The sequence below is a fragment of the Pseudopodoces humilis genome, chromosome 1, assembly GCF_049639895.1.
Source record: "Pseudopodoces humilis isolate 2021_Gansu_Grassland_sample_001 chromosome 1, ASM4963989v1, whole genome shotgun sequence".
Lineage (NCBI taxonomy): Eukaryota > Metazoa > Chordata > Aves > Passeriformes > Paridae > Pseudopodoces > Pseudopodoces humilis.
Genome location: NC_142200.1, coordinates 121,257,496 through 121,271,857, shown reverse-complemented (window position 1 = coordinate 121,271,857; position 14,362 = coordinate 121,257,496). Strand labels below are relative to the sequence as shown.

Here is a 14,362-nt window from a genome sequence, read left to right as displayed (position 1 = left end):
CCTTTTTTTAGGTTTTTTTGCCTCCTTGCCTCCAAATTTTTGCAGTGCAGTTGATGTTCTAGGACATGAAACAGCAAAGCAGCAAATCTCCAGCATGTTTGTTTGATCTGAGTGCAGAGAGGGTTTTCAGCACTTTACCAAGACAGCTCACTGCTCAAGGCCTGATGAACACCCACTGTCTGGGGAATTTTATGCTCTGAAACTTTCCAAGGAAAACTTACAGCTTTTTCTTGTAGGAAGAAAATCTCCCTGCTGTGCCTTACTTAAAAATCCTGGCTCTGAACAAATCTGAGTGGTTCTATGTACTGCTGGGAATGATTGCTGCTGCTGTCATAGGTGCAGTCAATCCAACATTTGCTGTTATATTTGGAAAAATCATTGGGGTAAGCTTTTTAGGGGTTTTATTAATTTTTTCCTTTTTTTTTGTCAGGGGGTTGTTTTTAGGTTTGTTTGTGGGTTTTGTTTCTTTGGGGGTTTTGGTGGTGTGGGGGAAGTTTTTGATTTTTTTTTTGTGTGTGTTTTTTTATTTTTTGCAACTGGAAGTTGCAGTCCTGAGCTTCCCACATGTTCAACCACTCTGTTTTTCCCATGTAAGTCTCTGAGAGGAATTAACTTGTATAAATACATCTACTGAGAAATGTTCAAGGGAATCTCTAGAAGCAGAGGATAGTGGAACTGCATCTGACTAGCAGAGGAAAGGAGGAACATTGATGGATCTGGGAGAACAAATTAGTGTGATGTAGGTTAAACAGAAAGCTGGACTCTCTACTGGGTCCTCAACAGAAGGTTGACTGCAGACTGACTTTAGGATCCAGGATACTTGCTAAAAGAAATTAAAGTAGACAAGCTTCTTGAGGTGAAGGCTGAATAATGTAATGTGTGCTTGTCTACGTACTCATTTTTGTGGATTTTTTTTTCCTTTCACAGGCTTTTCAAGAAAGAGATCCAGAAAAAAGGAGTAAAAACACTGTGCTGCTTTCTTTAATCTTTCTTTTACTTGGTGTGGTTATCTTCGCAGCATACATAATCCAAGTAAGTGTCACTACACTGAAATTTTAAAAGCTCTGAACTCTCCAGCAGGCTGCAGGTATAACTCATATCTATCAACACAATCTAAGAAGTTAAACAACAAGCAGAGCTTACAAAAATATGCACAAGTGCCAGGGTCTTCCTGAGATGCGTAGGTTTAATGTTTATGTTTACCTTAACAAACATTATGTCTATGTTTGCTCTTGGTTTAAAAAATCCACTGAAGGCAATGTTAATTCAGCGTGATTGAAATCAAAGTTGAGGGTCTGGCCTTAAAAGTCAAAGTTAATACTGATATTTCTCACTGAGTAGTCTATAGATTCTTGCCAAAGTAGAAAGCAGACTTGCTCTTTCCATTGCAGATGGTTCTTTTCACACCATTAAATAAATTCCATCATTTGCTGTACTCTTAGGACTACTTTAAAGCTTGCAGGAGATGTTTCATGCCCACTGATGTCTATATCGTAAAAATCCATTGGTATGACTGCTGTGAGTGGGTGTCTCTGGTCGCAGCCAGGATAGGGAGGCAAATCAGCAGACAGGTTTATTTATCTTGTAGTGCTGCTGTCTGTGTGTGCAAGGTTGACCAGAAAAGTTTAATCTCCCTTTGCTTGAGTGGTTGTGATACAAATATGTAATATATAGATGCCTTCTTTGCTATGTTGCTTTCTTTCTGTGAGAAAATCAAGTTTCAGGTTCAGGAATGTGAATGATGCTTTTCCCAGGACATATATATTCACGGGGGTTTGAAGGTGTGATTCCTTATTTTTTGCAGATTTATAAACAGATTTACAGCACCAGATGAGAAAATGTGACTCTTTTTCCTCCCCCAGGGATTCATGTTTGGGAAGTCTGGGGAAGCCCTAACCATGAGACTGCGCTCTTTGTCCTTCAAAGCATTACTTCAGCAGGTATGAAGTAGGCAGGTAGGGTATTGAGAGAGCAGTGGCTGTGGACAAGAACCTGTGTGTCCATAGAAACATCTGAAAGGGACCAGAAGACAGTAAATTGGTGGCTGGAAAAAAAAAAGAACCCTACCATAACCTTGGCAAATAAAAAAAAGCTTCCTTTCTGTATGTACAAATCCTTGTGGGACCCTTCCAACTCAGGATATTCTATGATTCTATAGCTAGATGGGATAGGTAATTTGTAAGAAAACAGTTAGGCATCCCTTGGTCCTGAAGAGGTTATGTAAATGGGGGTTATAATAAAAGTTTCTAAATGGGCATGTTCAGGAAACCATCACAGCCAAGAACACTTTGATTATGAACAATTAGATGTCCACAAAAAATGTTTTTTAAGCTTTTTCTTTTTCTTTACTTGGAAATACTGACTATGCAAAGAGAATATTCAGTTAGCCATCCTGTTTTGTATCTTCCTGTAATTTTTTGAAACAAAAATCCATATCTTTTCTTGCAGGAGATTGGATGGTATGATGACCAGAAAAATGCTGTAGGTGTTCTGCTAACTCGTCTTGCTACAGATGCTTCCCAAGTTAAAGGCGTATGTTTATTCTTTTGTGTGTATTTTTTAAATATCTTTTTCCTTACAAATATTAATTACAATTGGCAAAGAATTCAAAGATTTTTTTCAGAAAACAAAAGAGAAGACCCCACAGACTGGCAGATGCATTTACATTGCATGCTACAGACACATTGGAAATGGTTTCCCAGCTGATAATTACCAACAACTATCAAAAACCTGGATGTTTGGGTACCTTTCATGTTACCTCCCTGCAAGTTTTTAAGTTAAATATATCATAATTTTAGACCATTTCACCATGCAAAGTGAAATTGCATATATGCTTGGACCACAGACACTGGACCCCAGGATTTTGCACCCTGTTATGGGTGTCACGTGAATGCCACAAAGAGGTACCATTTGCAGAGGATACAAGGATACAGAGACCTCAGTGAAGAGAATTCTTCCCATTGCCACAAAATGTGCTTTGCAAACAATAAGAAATAGACCAGCATAATTAAAAAGCACCACAGAAGGGCAATCGGGGGAGGTGGTCACTGGACACTGGCGAGAGGATATGGCAAATTCTGCACAGTTCCTTCAACTGCTCACCTCTTCAGCAGAACCTGACAATATGCCAAACATTTCTGTTTCTTCCTGTCTCTTTGCAGGGGAAAACAAAATCACTGCAGGACTTGGGGAAAAGTTTTCTGGTATCTTTTTTTTCCCTTCATATTTGAACATCACTAATCCTTTAATCCCCACATTTTTCAGTCTCCATTGGATTTTGTTTCTCTCCAATCATTCTTCATTGTGAGCTTGCAAGGATAAAACAGTGTTTGACAAAATTTAGTCATTTTCATCTTTTAAGGTTATGCAGAAGTTATCACCCTGTCAGGGCAATAAAAAGGAGGGGTGCACGCAGTTCCCTAAAAAAACAAAGGGCATGAATGGGTCTCCAGACCCTACTGTGTTTCCTGGAGTGCCAGATGTCAGTAAGTCAATACCATGCCTCATGCTGCACTGGTTGAAGTTTTCAAATCCATCTTTATGTTCAACCTCTAGAACGTATGGCAACAATTCATCTTGGCATTGGTTTAGTTGTTAATATTTTAAATTTATTGAACAGGAAAAGTCTTTTCAGGTCAGGAAAGCCTTTGGCAAAAGAAAGAATATTTGCTTCCCACACAAGGGTTTTTGTTTTTTTACCATCACGCCAAGCTCTAAGGAAGAGTTCTAAGGAAGATGAACTATTTCCACAGGGTTATTTGCAGAAGTTCTTTCTTCAGATCAGAGCCCACCCAGATGCTGGATACTAATCAACTCTCATTTTGAAAAGATTTTGATGAAAAGGTTATACAGGCAAGGAGGAGGTGGGAATTCTTCAGTTGGAGTTAATCTTTCCTACTCATTATCCCAGTGAGATAAAGCATTTCTGCAGGGTGGCCAAATTCAGATTTCCTTTCTCTAGCTAGAACACAACTCAAGTGCAGCAATGTAAGAAGCTGAGGATGCATATCTCTCACCACTGTTAGTATGGAGGGTCTCAGTGGATGGCTGTTAGAACCAAGCCCCTCTTGCCTAATGCTGGACATCTCACTGCCAACTCGCCTACTGTCACAGCGGTCACAATTTTCTCTTCCTTGAGTAGTGTGCGAAGTCCCAGATACATTTCATTGAACAACTGTCACATCCAGCTCTCTAGACTACATTAACATCTCCTGAAGGCCTGAATGTTGGCAGGTGTGAGGAATCTCTAGGAATGGTTGCATAAGTTGATGCATAATGTCCACAGGTGTGATTGCACATGGTTTCATTTTCCAGCCAAAACTTTGGCCTTGACTACAGCATTTTGAAGTGGTAATTTAAGCAATGAAAAGAAAAATCTAATGACATATATTTGTGGGGTTTCTGGGGTTTTCTTAGGCAACTGGAAGCCGACTTGCACTGATGACTATGACTGCTGTTTCCCTTGCCACTGCCATCATTATTGCATTTGTATATAGCTGGCAGCTAACTTTGCTTGTCCTGGCCTGCGTTCCTTTTGTTGTTGGTGCAAATGCTGTGAATGCCAGCTCTATGTCTGGTCATGCTGCAGAAGATCAAAAAGCTTTGGAAGAGGCTGGAAGAGTAAGTTTTTCAATTTTAACTACAGCGTTCTGGTGTGAGATCACTTTTAAGGACAATATTGTAGTTATATTTTAGCTGACTCAGTCCTCCAAGATAAATGAAGGGTGTTAAGGGGAATTTTTAAATACCTTCAAGAAAAGCAAAACACAGATAACACAAACCATCTGCAAATTAGAATATAAAAATGGATTTGAAAGCCTCCATAGTGGATTTCTGGGCAGTGGCCGCTGCAGCAGACACAGCCCCAGCACTGATGCCACCTTGTGTCTAGGGTGAGCAATGGGGCTCTGCACTGCCCTGCTGCAGTCAGAAGTGTTGCAATACTGATACCTTTTTATTCTGTCACAAAGTCAAGCCATTAGTGTGCTCAAGAGTTCCAAGGTACTGTCTTTATTCACCTGGTAGTGCTCTTCCAGGAGGCAGAAGTAGTCCATGCAAAAGAGCAAGCTTTGTACAGATTACTACTGCTGATCCCCATTTTCTTACATTGGGTTTAATTTATGAGGGCCACAATCCGTGGGTTAGGGAAGACACTGCTGATGAATAATTTCATTGCTCAGTACTTTCCTTCACCTCGATCCCTACTCTTAAGCAAGCAGGTTCTGATCTAAAATAATAAATGAGAGCAAAAATCAAGTGTTCAGAAGCTATCTTGTAGATTGCAATTGTAAGAGATTACCTCTTGTTTAATCTGTTTGTTTAGATTTCAACAGAATCAGTTGAAAACATAAGAACTGTAGCTTCACTGACCAAGGAAGAAGCATTTTATGAAAGATATGTTGCTAGTTTGAATCATACATATAGGTGGGTTTTTGTCTTTACAGTACACTTTAGTCTTTCAAGTTTACTCTAAATGCTTTTCTTGTAATCAATACCTAATCAATATCCAAAAGACTGGGAAGAATATCAATATTCTTCCCAGAAGAATATTGCTGTTCAAATAGTTTTGAAATGTGTGTAATCTCTATATTTTAATATACATTAAGTGCAAATTGAAAAAAATATTTAAGGATTTGTCTTTATTATGCAAACACTTTATAAACTGCATTCTCTGTGTATGTGTTACAGAATATTGTGTTTGCCTACAATATAGGGTATATGTTCACTCCAAGTCACTGTATTGCACTGATACTACTTAACTTAGGAACTGACAGTTCCACCACACCCTTTATAACATAAACCAGTTTTATTCCCCTCATATGACTTTGAAACCTTGAAAATAAGTTCATACATTTCCCTGTTTGATCCACTACTGACCTTTCTCCACTGAAATGCATTTGAATCACTGCAATTGCCAGATTTTCCTAGCTCCATTTTTTTTAAATAAAATAACCCAAAATCTAAATTGCTTCTAATGTAAAAGAGGGAATTGAAAATTATGTATTGCACAATTTGTCCTCAGCCAAAATAGTGTTAAAATTTAATGTCTGATGAACTGTTAAAAGCACAGATTTGGTCTGGATGCTTGCTTGGGCTGTCACAGGTCTGATTTACAGCTCAGACTTGAAAAGATGTTTCCTCTTCCTAAGAGAGCATCTTAAACAATGAGGACAGAGTTCCCCAGATTCTTATTTGGTGTGAGTTCAGTTAGCTATACAAACTGAAACCTTTCCAGAGGGATAGATTGAGAAATGATGGCATAGTCTGAATTCCTTTGGGGATTCCCAGCAATGCGCCTCTGCTCCACTCAGATGGGATGAGATGGTGGAAGCCTGGCGGCAGTCCTTAGGCCAGGCTGGAGCCTGCTTGTTTTCTTAATAAAATGAGTCATATGGGGTAGTTATAAACTTATTTCATTTTAACTAGCTGCTCTAGTGACCTGCCCTGCTATAAAAGATTCAATTTAACATAACTGAGGATCAAGGATTTCATTGCTTTCTGTCCTAAGGGCATTTCTGTGTCATGAAGCCAGAGGCTTTTAGGGTCTGGCAAGGATTGCTCGTGAGTGTGTGTGTTGTGGGCTGATTTGTTGTGTTTTTGGGGATGACCTAGATTGCTTGAAAACTTAATTCCAGAAGTCTGGCTATCCCCCTGCCATGTCTGTTGTTTCTCTTTTACAAGTAATTTATGGAAAGTCTTGTCTTTTATCAGAAAATCTCTGAAAAAAGCCCCTTTGTATGGATTTACCTATGGAATAGCTCAGTGTTCAGAATACTTGATTCATGCAGCAGCCTTCAGATTTGGAGCATGGCTCATTGCTAATTGTCTGACCAACTTTGAAAATGTATTTATGTGAGTATACTTTATAAAATATAAAAATGATCAAAATCAGTACACAGTTTATATAGTTTAGTGTAGTGATTTCAATGCATGCAAGTTATTTTTTCAAATTACAGAGGTAATGGGGCATGGGAATCCAGAAATTCAGTCCGGTTGGGAGTGTTCTTTTGGGCATAAGGGAAGTATTGGGGAAAGGTACTCTGCATATTGGGCAGTGAAACAGCAAGAGTGAGCAGCAAGCTTAGCACACCTACTCTGGAGAAGCCTTTGCCCTTTGATGTCCCATCCAGGCAGAGGGTGTTAAAAAAAGAAGTGATATGATACCACTGTTCAGCTGTAAAGTAGCTATGGGAACAAGCTCACCTTCCTAATACTGGGTGACATCTTGGAGTGTGAAAAGCTCCAGAATTATTATAACCTAAAGATGCTAAAAAACATTATTCTGGAGGTATGTTTTACGCAGTTGGAAAAGAATGCATTGTTCTACCTGGAATGAATCATGCCTTGTCCTTTGCTTTTTAGAGTCTTCTCTGCTGTCGTGTTTGCAGCTATGAATGTTGGTCAGTCTTCTTCCATGGCACCAGACTATGGCAAAGCTCGAATATCAGCTCAAAGAATCTTTCAACTTCTGGGCAGAAAACCTGTAATTGACAGTTACAGTGAACAAGGTGAAAAATTGGTAAGGGTTGGTGTTATTTTGTATGGGGGTTTGGGGGGGATATTGGAGATCTGTTTCTTTGAGCTTCTGGTGTATTTTTTTTGGAAGGAGTGTTCTTTTTTTCACAGGAAAAAAATGTAACAAACTAAATTAGTAATTATCTATTATCAGCAAGTGTATTCAGGTGTCCATTTCTTAGGGTGTCAGAAAAGGATGCTGAGTTAGGATGAGCTAATGAAGGGAGCCTACAAGAAGGATGGAGAGGGACTTGTTACAAGAGCATGTAGTGACAGAACAAGGGGGAATGGATTCAAACCAAGATACTATAATATCTTAGATGAGACACTAGAAAAAGAATTTGTAACTGTGATGGTGGAACAGGTTGCCCAGAGAAGCTGTGGATATCCCATCCCTGGAGGTGTTCAAGGCCAGGTTAGATGGATCTCTGGGCAACCTGGTCCAGTGAAGGGTGTCCCTGCCCATGGCAGGGACTAGAGGTTCTTTAAGGCCCCTTCCAACCCAAACCATTCTGTGGTTCTGTCAAAAGACTGATGCTATATAAGTAGTGGTACTGACTTATTTAGGGACCATATTATTTCTGGGTTTCAGACAAAAGTGTATGGCCTTTAAGGTAAAAGATTTTTAAAAAATACTTTTCATTCTACTGACTCACAGTGTAAATGGCTTCAGAAAAACACAGATAATGACAGTTCCAATAAATGTTTTGTTGTTTCTTTAAGGGTTTATAGGAGAAATAAAATACTAATGCATTTTTCTAATTATTTTATAAATGAGAGATTAGTTCCTTTACAGTCAGATGCTTTGCCAAAAGCCATCCTATTCCATTTATGGAAACTTTTACCATTAAAAATGTGCTCTTGTGAAGTCAAAACAACCTTAATGAATAATTTAGTTTATTCTAAAGTTGTGGGATGAAAAACACAACAAGCAAAAAACAATAAAAAGTGAAATCAAAAACCACCCAAATGTTCCCCAGAGCCTTGCTTCTAAACCAAAATTGTCATTGAGGAGGCTGACCTCAGCACTTGTCAAATTTCTGCGTATAATTCTTTCAATTTACATGTTCTAGAAGGATTACAGTGGCACATCCAGGTTCATCTAAATTTAAAATTATCTTCTCATGTAGGCTTAGATGATAGCTCCTACTCGGGAAGCCATAATCCAATTTTCTATAAATTCAAGCTCATATACAGGATTTTCAGCCTTTAAAGTTCTGATCATACTTGCATATTTTCTTGAACCAGGGTTCTCTGGCACAGACATTGAAAGACTTGGCAGAAGGTCTCCAGTAAAATGAGATTTAAGTGAAAACATTTTTAGTATAGACTGGACTTAACTGCCAGTGATGCCTGTGACTAAGCAAAGCTTTGAGTCCATCAAATTACGTTATTACCTGCCATGAGAGCATGTATTAGTGGTGCTGCTGTTATGTACAGGGGGCTGGCTCATATCCCAGAGAACAAGACAGGCAGTAGCTTTGGCATGTTGCCCCTTTTCTTCCACTTGTGCTTGAATATCAGCCTGGCTAGGATGACTAATTAATAATTATCACTGCTTTTTAAAACACAGTTTGTCCTTTGTGTCCATAAATAACCTACTGAAGAATTTAGCTCTGCTATCTCTGATTTTGACCTTGTGTTACATCTGTTCAAATTCTGCTACCTGCAGGGTAAGATGGGGAAAGCAAATGATACACTTTATCTCACAAGTAGAAGTGTCTCAATTAAATGTATTAGAAATGAAAAATCTGGATATTGTCTATTTTATTTAAGAGGGTGGTTGGGCACTGGAACAGGCTCCCCAGGGAAGTGGTCACAGCACCAAGCCTGACAGAGTTCAAGAAGTGTTTGGACAATGTTGTCAAGCACACGATGTGATTCTTGGGGATGGTGCTGTGCAGACCCAGGAGCTGGACTCTGATCCTGGAGGGTCCCTTCCACCTCAGCTTACTCTGTGCTTCTGTGATATTCTTTTCAAAGTTGAAGTGAAAAATAGGCACAAGAGATGCATAAAACTTCTCCAAAAGGATGTTGTGACTTACAGATCATCCTATAACAAGTGATACTATGATCAGTCCAATATTTCATTTGAAAGAATTTTGAAAACGCTTTTGAAGACACCTCCCCAAACTTTCTTGGATCTCTCACTTTAATAACCAAGTCTTAATGAGTGTTATAGTTAAGGCTAACAAATGTTAATATGAGCATGTAAACTCTCTACTGCTTTTCAGAGCCATTTTGAAGGCAACATTGAATTCAGAAACATCCATTTTGTATATCCAACAAGGCCGGAAGTTCAGGTTTTGCAAGGACTCAGTGTGAAGGTTAACAAAGGACAGACTCTGGCATTAGTAGGAAGCAGTGGCTGTGGCAAAAGCACATCCATTCAGCTCTTGGAGAGATTTTATGACCCTGTGGAAGGACAAGTGGTAAGAATAGACTTGTGTGGCTATTAATAGTAATTAAATCTACAGAACTCTTTATCTGCTAATGTTTCAGAGGCTTTTGTCAAGCCTGGCAGTCCCTCTGTTGAGATGCTTTTTTCAGAGGTGTGAGTTACTGAGGCTGTGCCTCCAGTGGATCTGTAGGCAGTCCCCAATCCCTGTCACTGCCCACCCTGTGTGTTTGCCCACACGTACCAACAGTGGCACCCATGCTGGCACAGTGTGCCTCCTCAGGTCACAGCTCTTGCCTGGGAAAGGAATGGCCATGTCCAACTGCATTTCCTCCCCAAGGCTCCCCATGCCCCGGTCAGACAGGGGCATAACACCAATGTATCATGCTTGTCAGTGTCTGTTTTCTTGCTGATGTGAATTAACATATTAGGGACACAGATAACTTCAGCTTCAGATAACACAAATGTAATCTCACACAGATGTTTTTGTGCCACCAGGAGACAATTATTGCGTCAGGAGGTCCCAATGGGCTTTTTGATGCAACCCCTGTTAAAGAGTATAAAAAGCTGAAAGAAACCTCCTTTGGAGGGTGTACAATCAAAAGGCCTACAGCTGAGAATATTTATTGTTGTGTTCAGCTTAAGGGACAGGCTTTCCCATGAGCATCCTGGTGCTTCTTGTGGTCAGTAGGGCTGGAAGAACCACAAGAACAACCTGTTTACTTGCATGTTGTTTCTGCCTGCTGGCAAATGGAAGTAAAAACACAAAATTAAAACTAATGCAGGAAAATATTTCATCTATTCTGCTGGTTCTTTCCATTTACCATGCAAAAAATTTACTTAATTGCATCTGGTAAAATAACACATAATGGGCTTTGTCTTAGAATTGTTTCCTGTTTACAGCAGGTATGTGTGGATGAGCTCAGGAGCCAGCTTGGCATCATGTTTCTGTTGTTTTTTCTAGCTAGCAGATGGATTTGATACCAAATCTCTGCATTTACAATGGCTGAGATCCAGGCTGGGCCTGGTGTCACAGGAGCCCATTTTGTTTGACTGCAGCATTGCTGAAAATATCCAGTATGGAGACAACAGTAGAGTGGTTAGTCAGGAGGAAATTGAAGCAGCAGCTAAAGCAGCCAATATTCATGCCTTCATTGAAAAACTGCCAGAGGTAAGAGACAGTGATGTTCACAGTGAGATCATATATTTGGGATGATATAGAGAAATCAAGGTAGTGCTCACTTGCATAGATCAAATTAAAAAAAACGCTTTTGTTTCCCCTAATGTAACCTTTATTATTTTGAAATATCAATGTGTTTCAAGCTTTAAATCCTTTTCAGTTTGTTAAAAAAAGGCATGTTTCCATTTTTACAGTTATTCCATTATTATGCAATTATTCCATTATTACAGTGGTAAACAACTCAGAATATTTGGGGGGTGAGGGGGAGGTGGGGAGAGGAAAGTGATAGAATGTTCTATGTATGAGTAAGTGCTCACAATAATTTCTTTATATATTTTTTCCTTTGACAGCAGAACCTCTTCAGGTTACTCAGATAAAGACATTTTATTTTTCTAAAAAAATTTAGTAAAACAAAGTCTACTTCTAATTGAATGGATATGCAGAGGGAGTGTTCCTTAATAAATACAAAGGGGCAGTAAATCAAAAGTGAATGGCATGACATTTGACCTTCATGCCTGGCAAGAATTTGGTTCTAACAAGGAAAAATGCCTTGATAGTTTGTTTTCACTGTAGTTCTGTGTACCTGAAACTGAGGTAATGATGCTACCAATTACTACTAATAATGTTTGAGATTCTTAATTCAGAAGCAGTGCAGCATCAAGTTCTTTGTGTATATGTCAGTAAGCATTAAATTGTCAGTTAATCTTATTATCATACGCTCTGTGGATGCCTCACTGCTGGCACCTTTCAAGACCTATTCCAGCCTTTGAGGGAGTTAATTTTCAGACTAGGTATGAATATGTGTGGCTGTACACATAGCTGCTTGTACGAGAGATGTTTATAAAGCCCTAGCTTTCTTAAAACCACTTGCACTATTCTTTCTTTCAAGATGAAATTGCTTAACTTTTGTAGCCATGAATAAATTTTACTTTTCTAGTCTTCCTTCTCTGAGAGTATTCACTGGTGATTTTTTAAATGTTTTAACATCCAGAAATATAATACCCGGGTGGGTGAGAAAGGAACACAACTTTCTGGAGGTCAAAAACAAAGAATAGCAATTGCCCGTGCTCTGGTTCGTAATCCTGCTGTTCTGCTTCTGGATGAAGCTACCTCTGCTCTTGACACAGAAAGTGAAAAGGTGAATAATGATTGTTATGTGAAATACTTATGCCTATGTACATGGTTAGTTGCTTTCTGTAGAATAAAATTAAAGCAAACATGCTACAAATGCTCAATTGTGAAACAAGTCAGGTGTATCACAGTAGCTTTTTTACCTGAAAGGCTTGAATTGAACTATATTAGAAAGCTGTTTATATAAACTCAAAAAAAAAGTAGAAGAAAATCTGAAATTTTAAGTATAAAACTCCACATTGATGTGATACTTCTCAGTTGTCATCCTATCTATCAGATGTTATTTGTGTTAAATACTAAATTTGTGTTCTGACTCAAGCTGGATGCCCAAGAACCCACTTCTCCACGTCTCACATTTGTTTGATCAGGCTCACTGACCTCAGTGAGAAATCCTGTTGAGTAAAGGTGTCTTGTGTGCATTGACTTGTGTATCTGTGGGACATGTATTCAGCTCATAAGAGAGTGAGAAACCAAATGTAGTTCCTGGGACAAGGGAAGCTCTTTCAGGTGCTAACAGTATTGTCATGTTATCTGTGTGTACAGATTGTCCAGAAAGCTCTGGATAACGCGCGGCAAGGTCGGACCTGCATCGTCATTGCTCATCGCCTGTCCACCGTGCAGACAGCCGACATCATCGTGGTGATCCAGAACGGCAGGGTGGTCGAGCAGGGCACCCACAGCCAGCTGCTGGCAAAGGAGGGACACTACTATGCCCTTGTAAATGCACAAGTCTCTAATTAGTACCACTTGCTGAGCTGGTTTTTTGTTTTTTGGGTTTCTTTGGGTTTTTTTTTGTTTTTTTCTGGGAAGACATGAAAAGCTCTACGGAAGATTCCAGCTGGCTGTGCTGACCAAGCAGGAACTGTGTTGCAGCCTGGTTGCTGTATCCAGCACAGCCCTTGCCCCACATACCCATGGGGATGAGCACAGTGCTGGGTCACAGAAGGTGCACAGAGGAGTCCTAGGGACTGAATGTGTCACATTTGGTGTGTGTCACATGCTCTGGAGGGTGTCAGACCTGGTGTAGTCTCACCCACAGCTCAGGTGGGTACCCTGCTCTCCCTGTCCTCCCAAACCTTGGCCCAGAGCAGCTGCCATAGACCAAGGTGGTAACACAGGGTATGACAGCAGTGGTGTCAACAACAAGCTGGTGCTTGTAATTGCTTTTTGGGTTTCTTCATCAGCCAGATGAAGTCATAAAGCGTTCTTTAGTTAAAGGTGATTATCAATTCTTACTGAAAATTGAGGTTCCATGAAAAAAGATTTTGTTAAAGATAAGGATGTTGATACATCAGTTTAATTTTTTTCATTACTTTATGCCACATTTCTCATATTACTGTGCTTCACACATTTCTTGGATAACCAATACTCTATTTCAGACAATAATTATAATAGTTACCTCTCCATATCAAGATAAACTGCATAAAAGATACCATTGTTTTGTTTAGTATTTTCCAAATGTTGATCTAACAGAATTTATTTGTTCTTTGTATTCATCAAGATAATTTCAGAAGTTTTGTGGGATGGCATCTATTGGAGTGGACTCCTGTCAGCCATTTAAACAGCTCTTCTTTAAATAAAGAAAAAAGGAAAAATTGTTTTCAATATAAGTTCCTTTCTTTTTAATAGACATGATACTTAGGGTCATGGTTTAGTAGTGGACTCGATAATGTTAAGTTAACATTTGGACTTGATAATTTAAAGGGTCTTTGCCATTCTAAATGATTCTATTATTCTATGAATAATTTCAGAGATTTTTTTTGTTAGTGTTAGCAAAGCTTGTTTATAGATGTGCTTTAACAATTTGTTATTCCTCTGATATATTCTTCAGGGTGCTGCACTACATCCTTTCATCCTTTTTTCCTGTTGAAGAATATGTACTGTGTAGTCAGAGTGACTCAGCAGCTGAGGGTTTTTGCCTGGTTAAACCCAACTGAAGCATTTCAATTTTCCAAGGCTTTGCACGTGGCTTTGGATTAGGATTAATAGCCTGGAGCAACCTGCAATACTTTATAATTTCCAGATTGTAGCAGACAAACTTACAGTAATTACCATCTCCTTTGCTCATTTCAATTATTTTCCAGCATCTGAATCTGCAAGGGGAATAAAACACAAAACAAACTCTGATCTTGGGTTTG

General features: G+C 39.2%; 1 protein-coding gene across 10 annotated transcripts in view; it reads left to right on the top strand.

Moving 5' to 3' along the window:
• Nucleotides 1–13,834, top strand: part of ABCB5 (ATP binding cassette subfamily B member 5) — a 35,591-nt gene extending 21,757 nt beyond the window's left edge. For all 10 annotated transcript variants that reach the window (XM_005518867.3, XM_088057683.1, XM_088057605.1 and 7 more), the window contains 12 exons: nt 237–383; nt 928–1,032; nt 1,863–1,940; nt 2,449–2,532; nt 4,417–4,620; nt 5,324–5,424; nt 6,712–6,852; nt 7,363–7,519; nt 9,750–9,947; nt 10,878–11,084; nt 12,085–12,231; nt 12,768–13,834. In XM_005518867.3, coding sequence (XP_005518924.2) covers nt 237–383; nt 928–1,032; nt 1,863–1,940; nt 2,449–2,532; nt 4,417–4,620; nt 5,324–5,424; nt 6,712–6,852; nt 7,363–7,519; nt 9,750–9,947; nt 10,878–11,084; nt 12,085–12,231; nt 12,768–12,965 — 1,767 coding nt within the window. In that variant the 3' untranslated portion in view covers nt 12,966–13,834. The remainder of the gene's footprint in view (nt 1–236; nt 384–927; nt 1,033–1,862; nt 1,941–2,448; nt 2,533–4,416; nt 4,621–5,323; nt 5,425–6,711; nt 6,853–7,362; nt 7,520–9,749; nt 9,948–10,877; nt 11,085–12,084; nt 12,232–12,767) is intronic.
• Nucleotides 13,835–14,362: the final 528 nt, after the last annotated feature.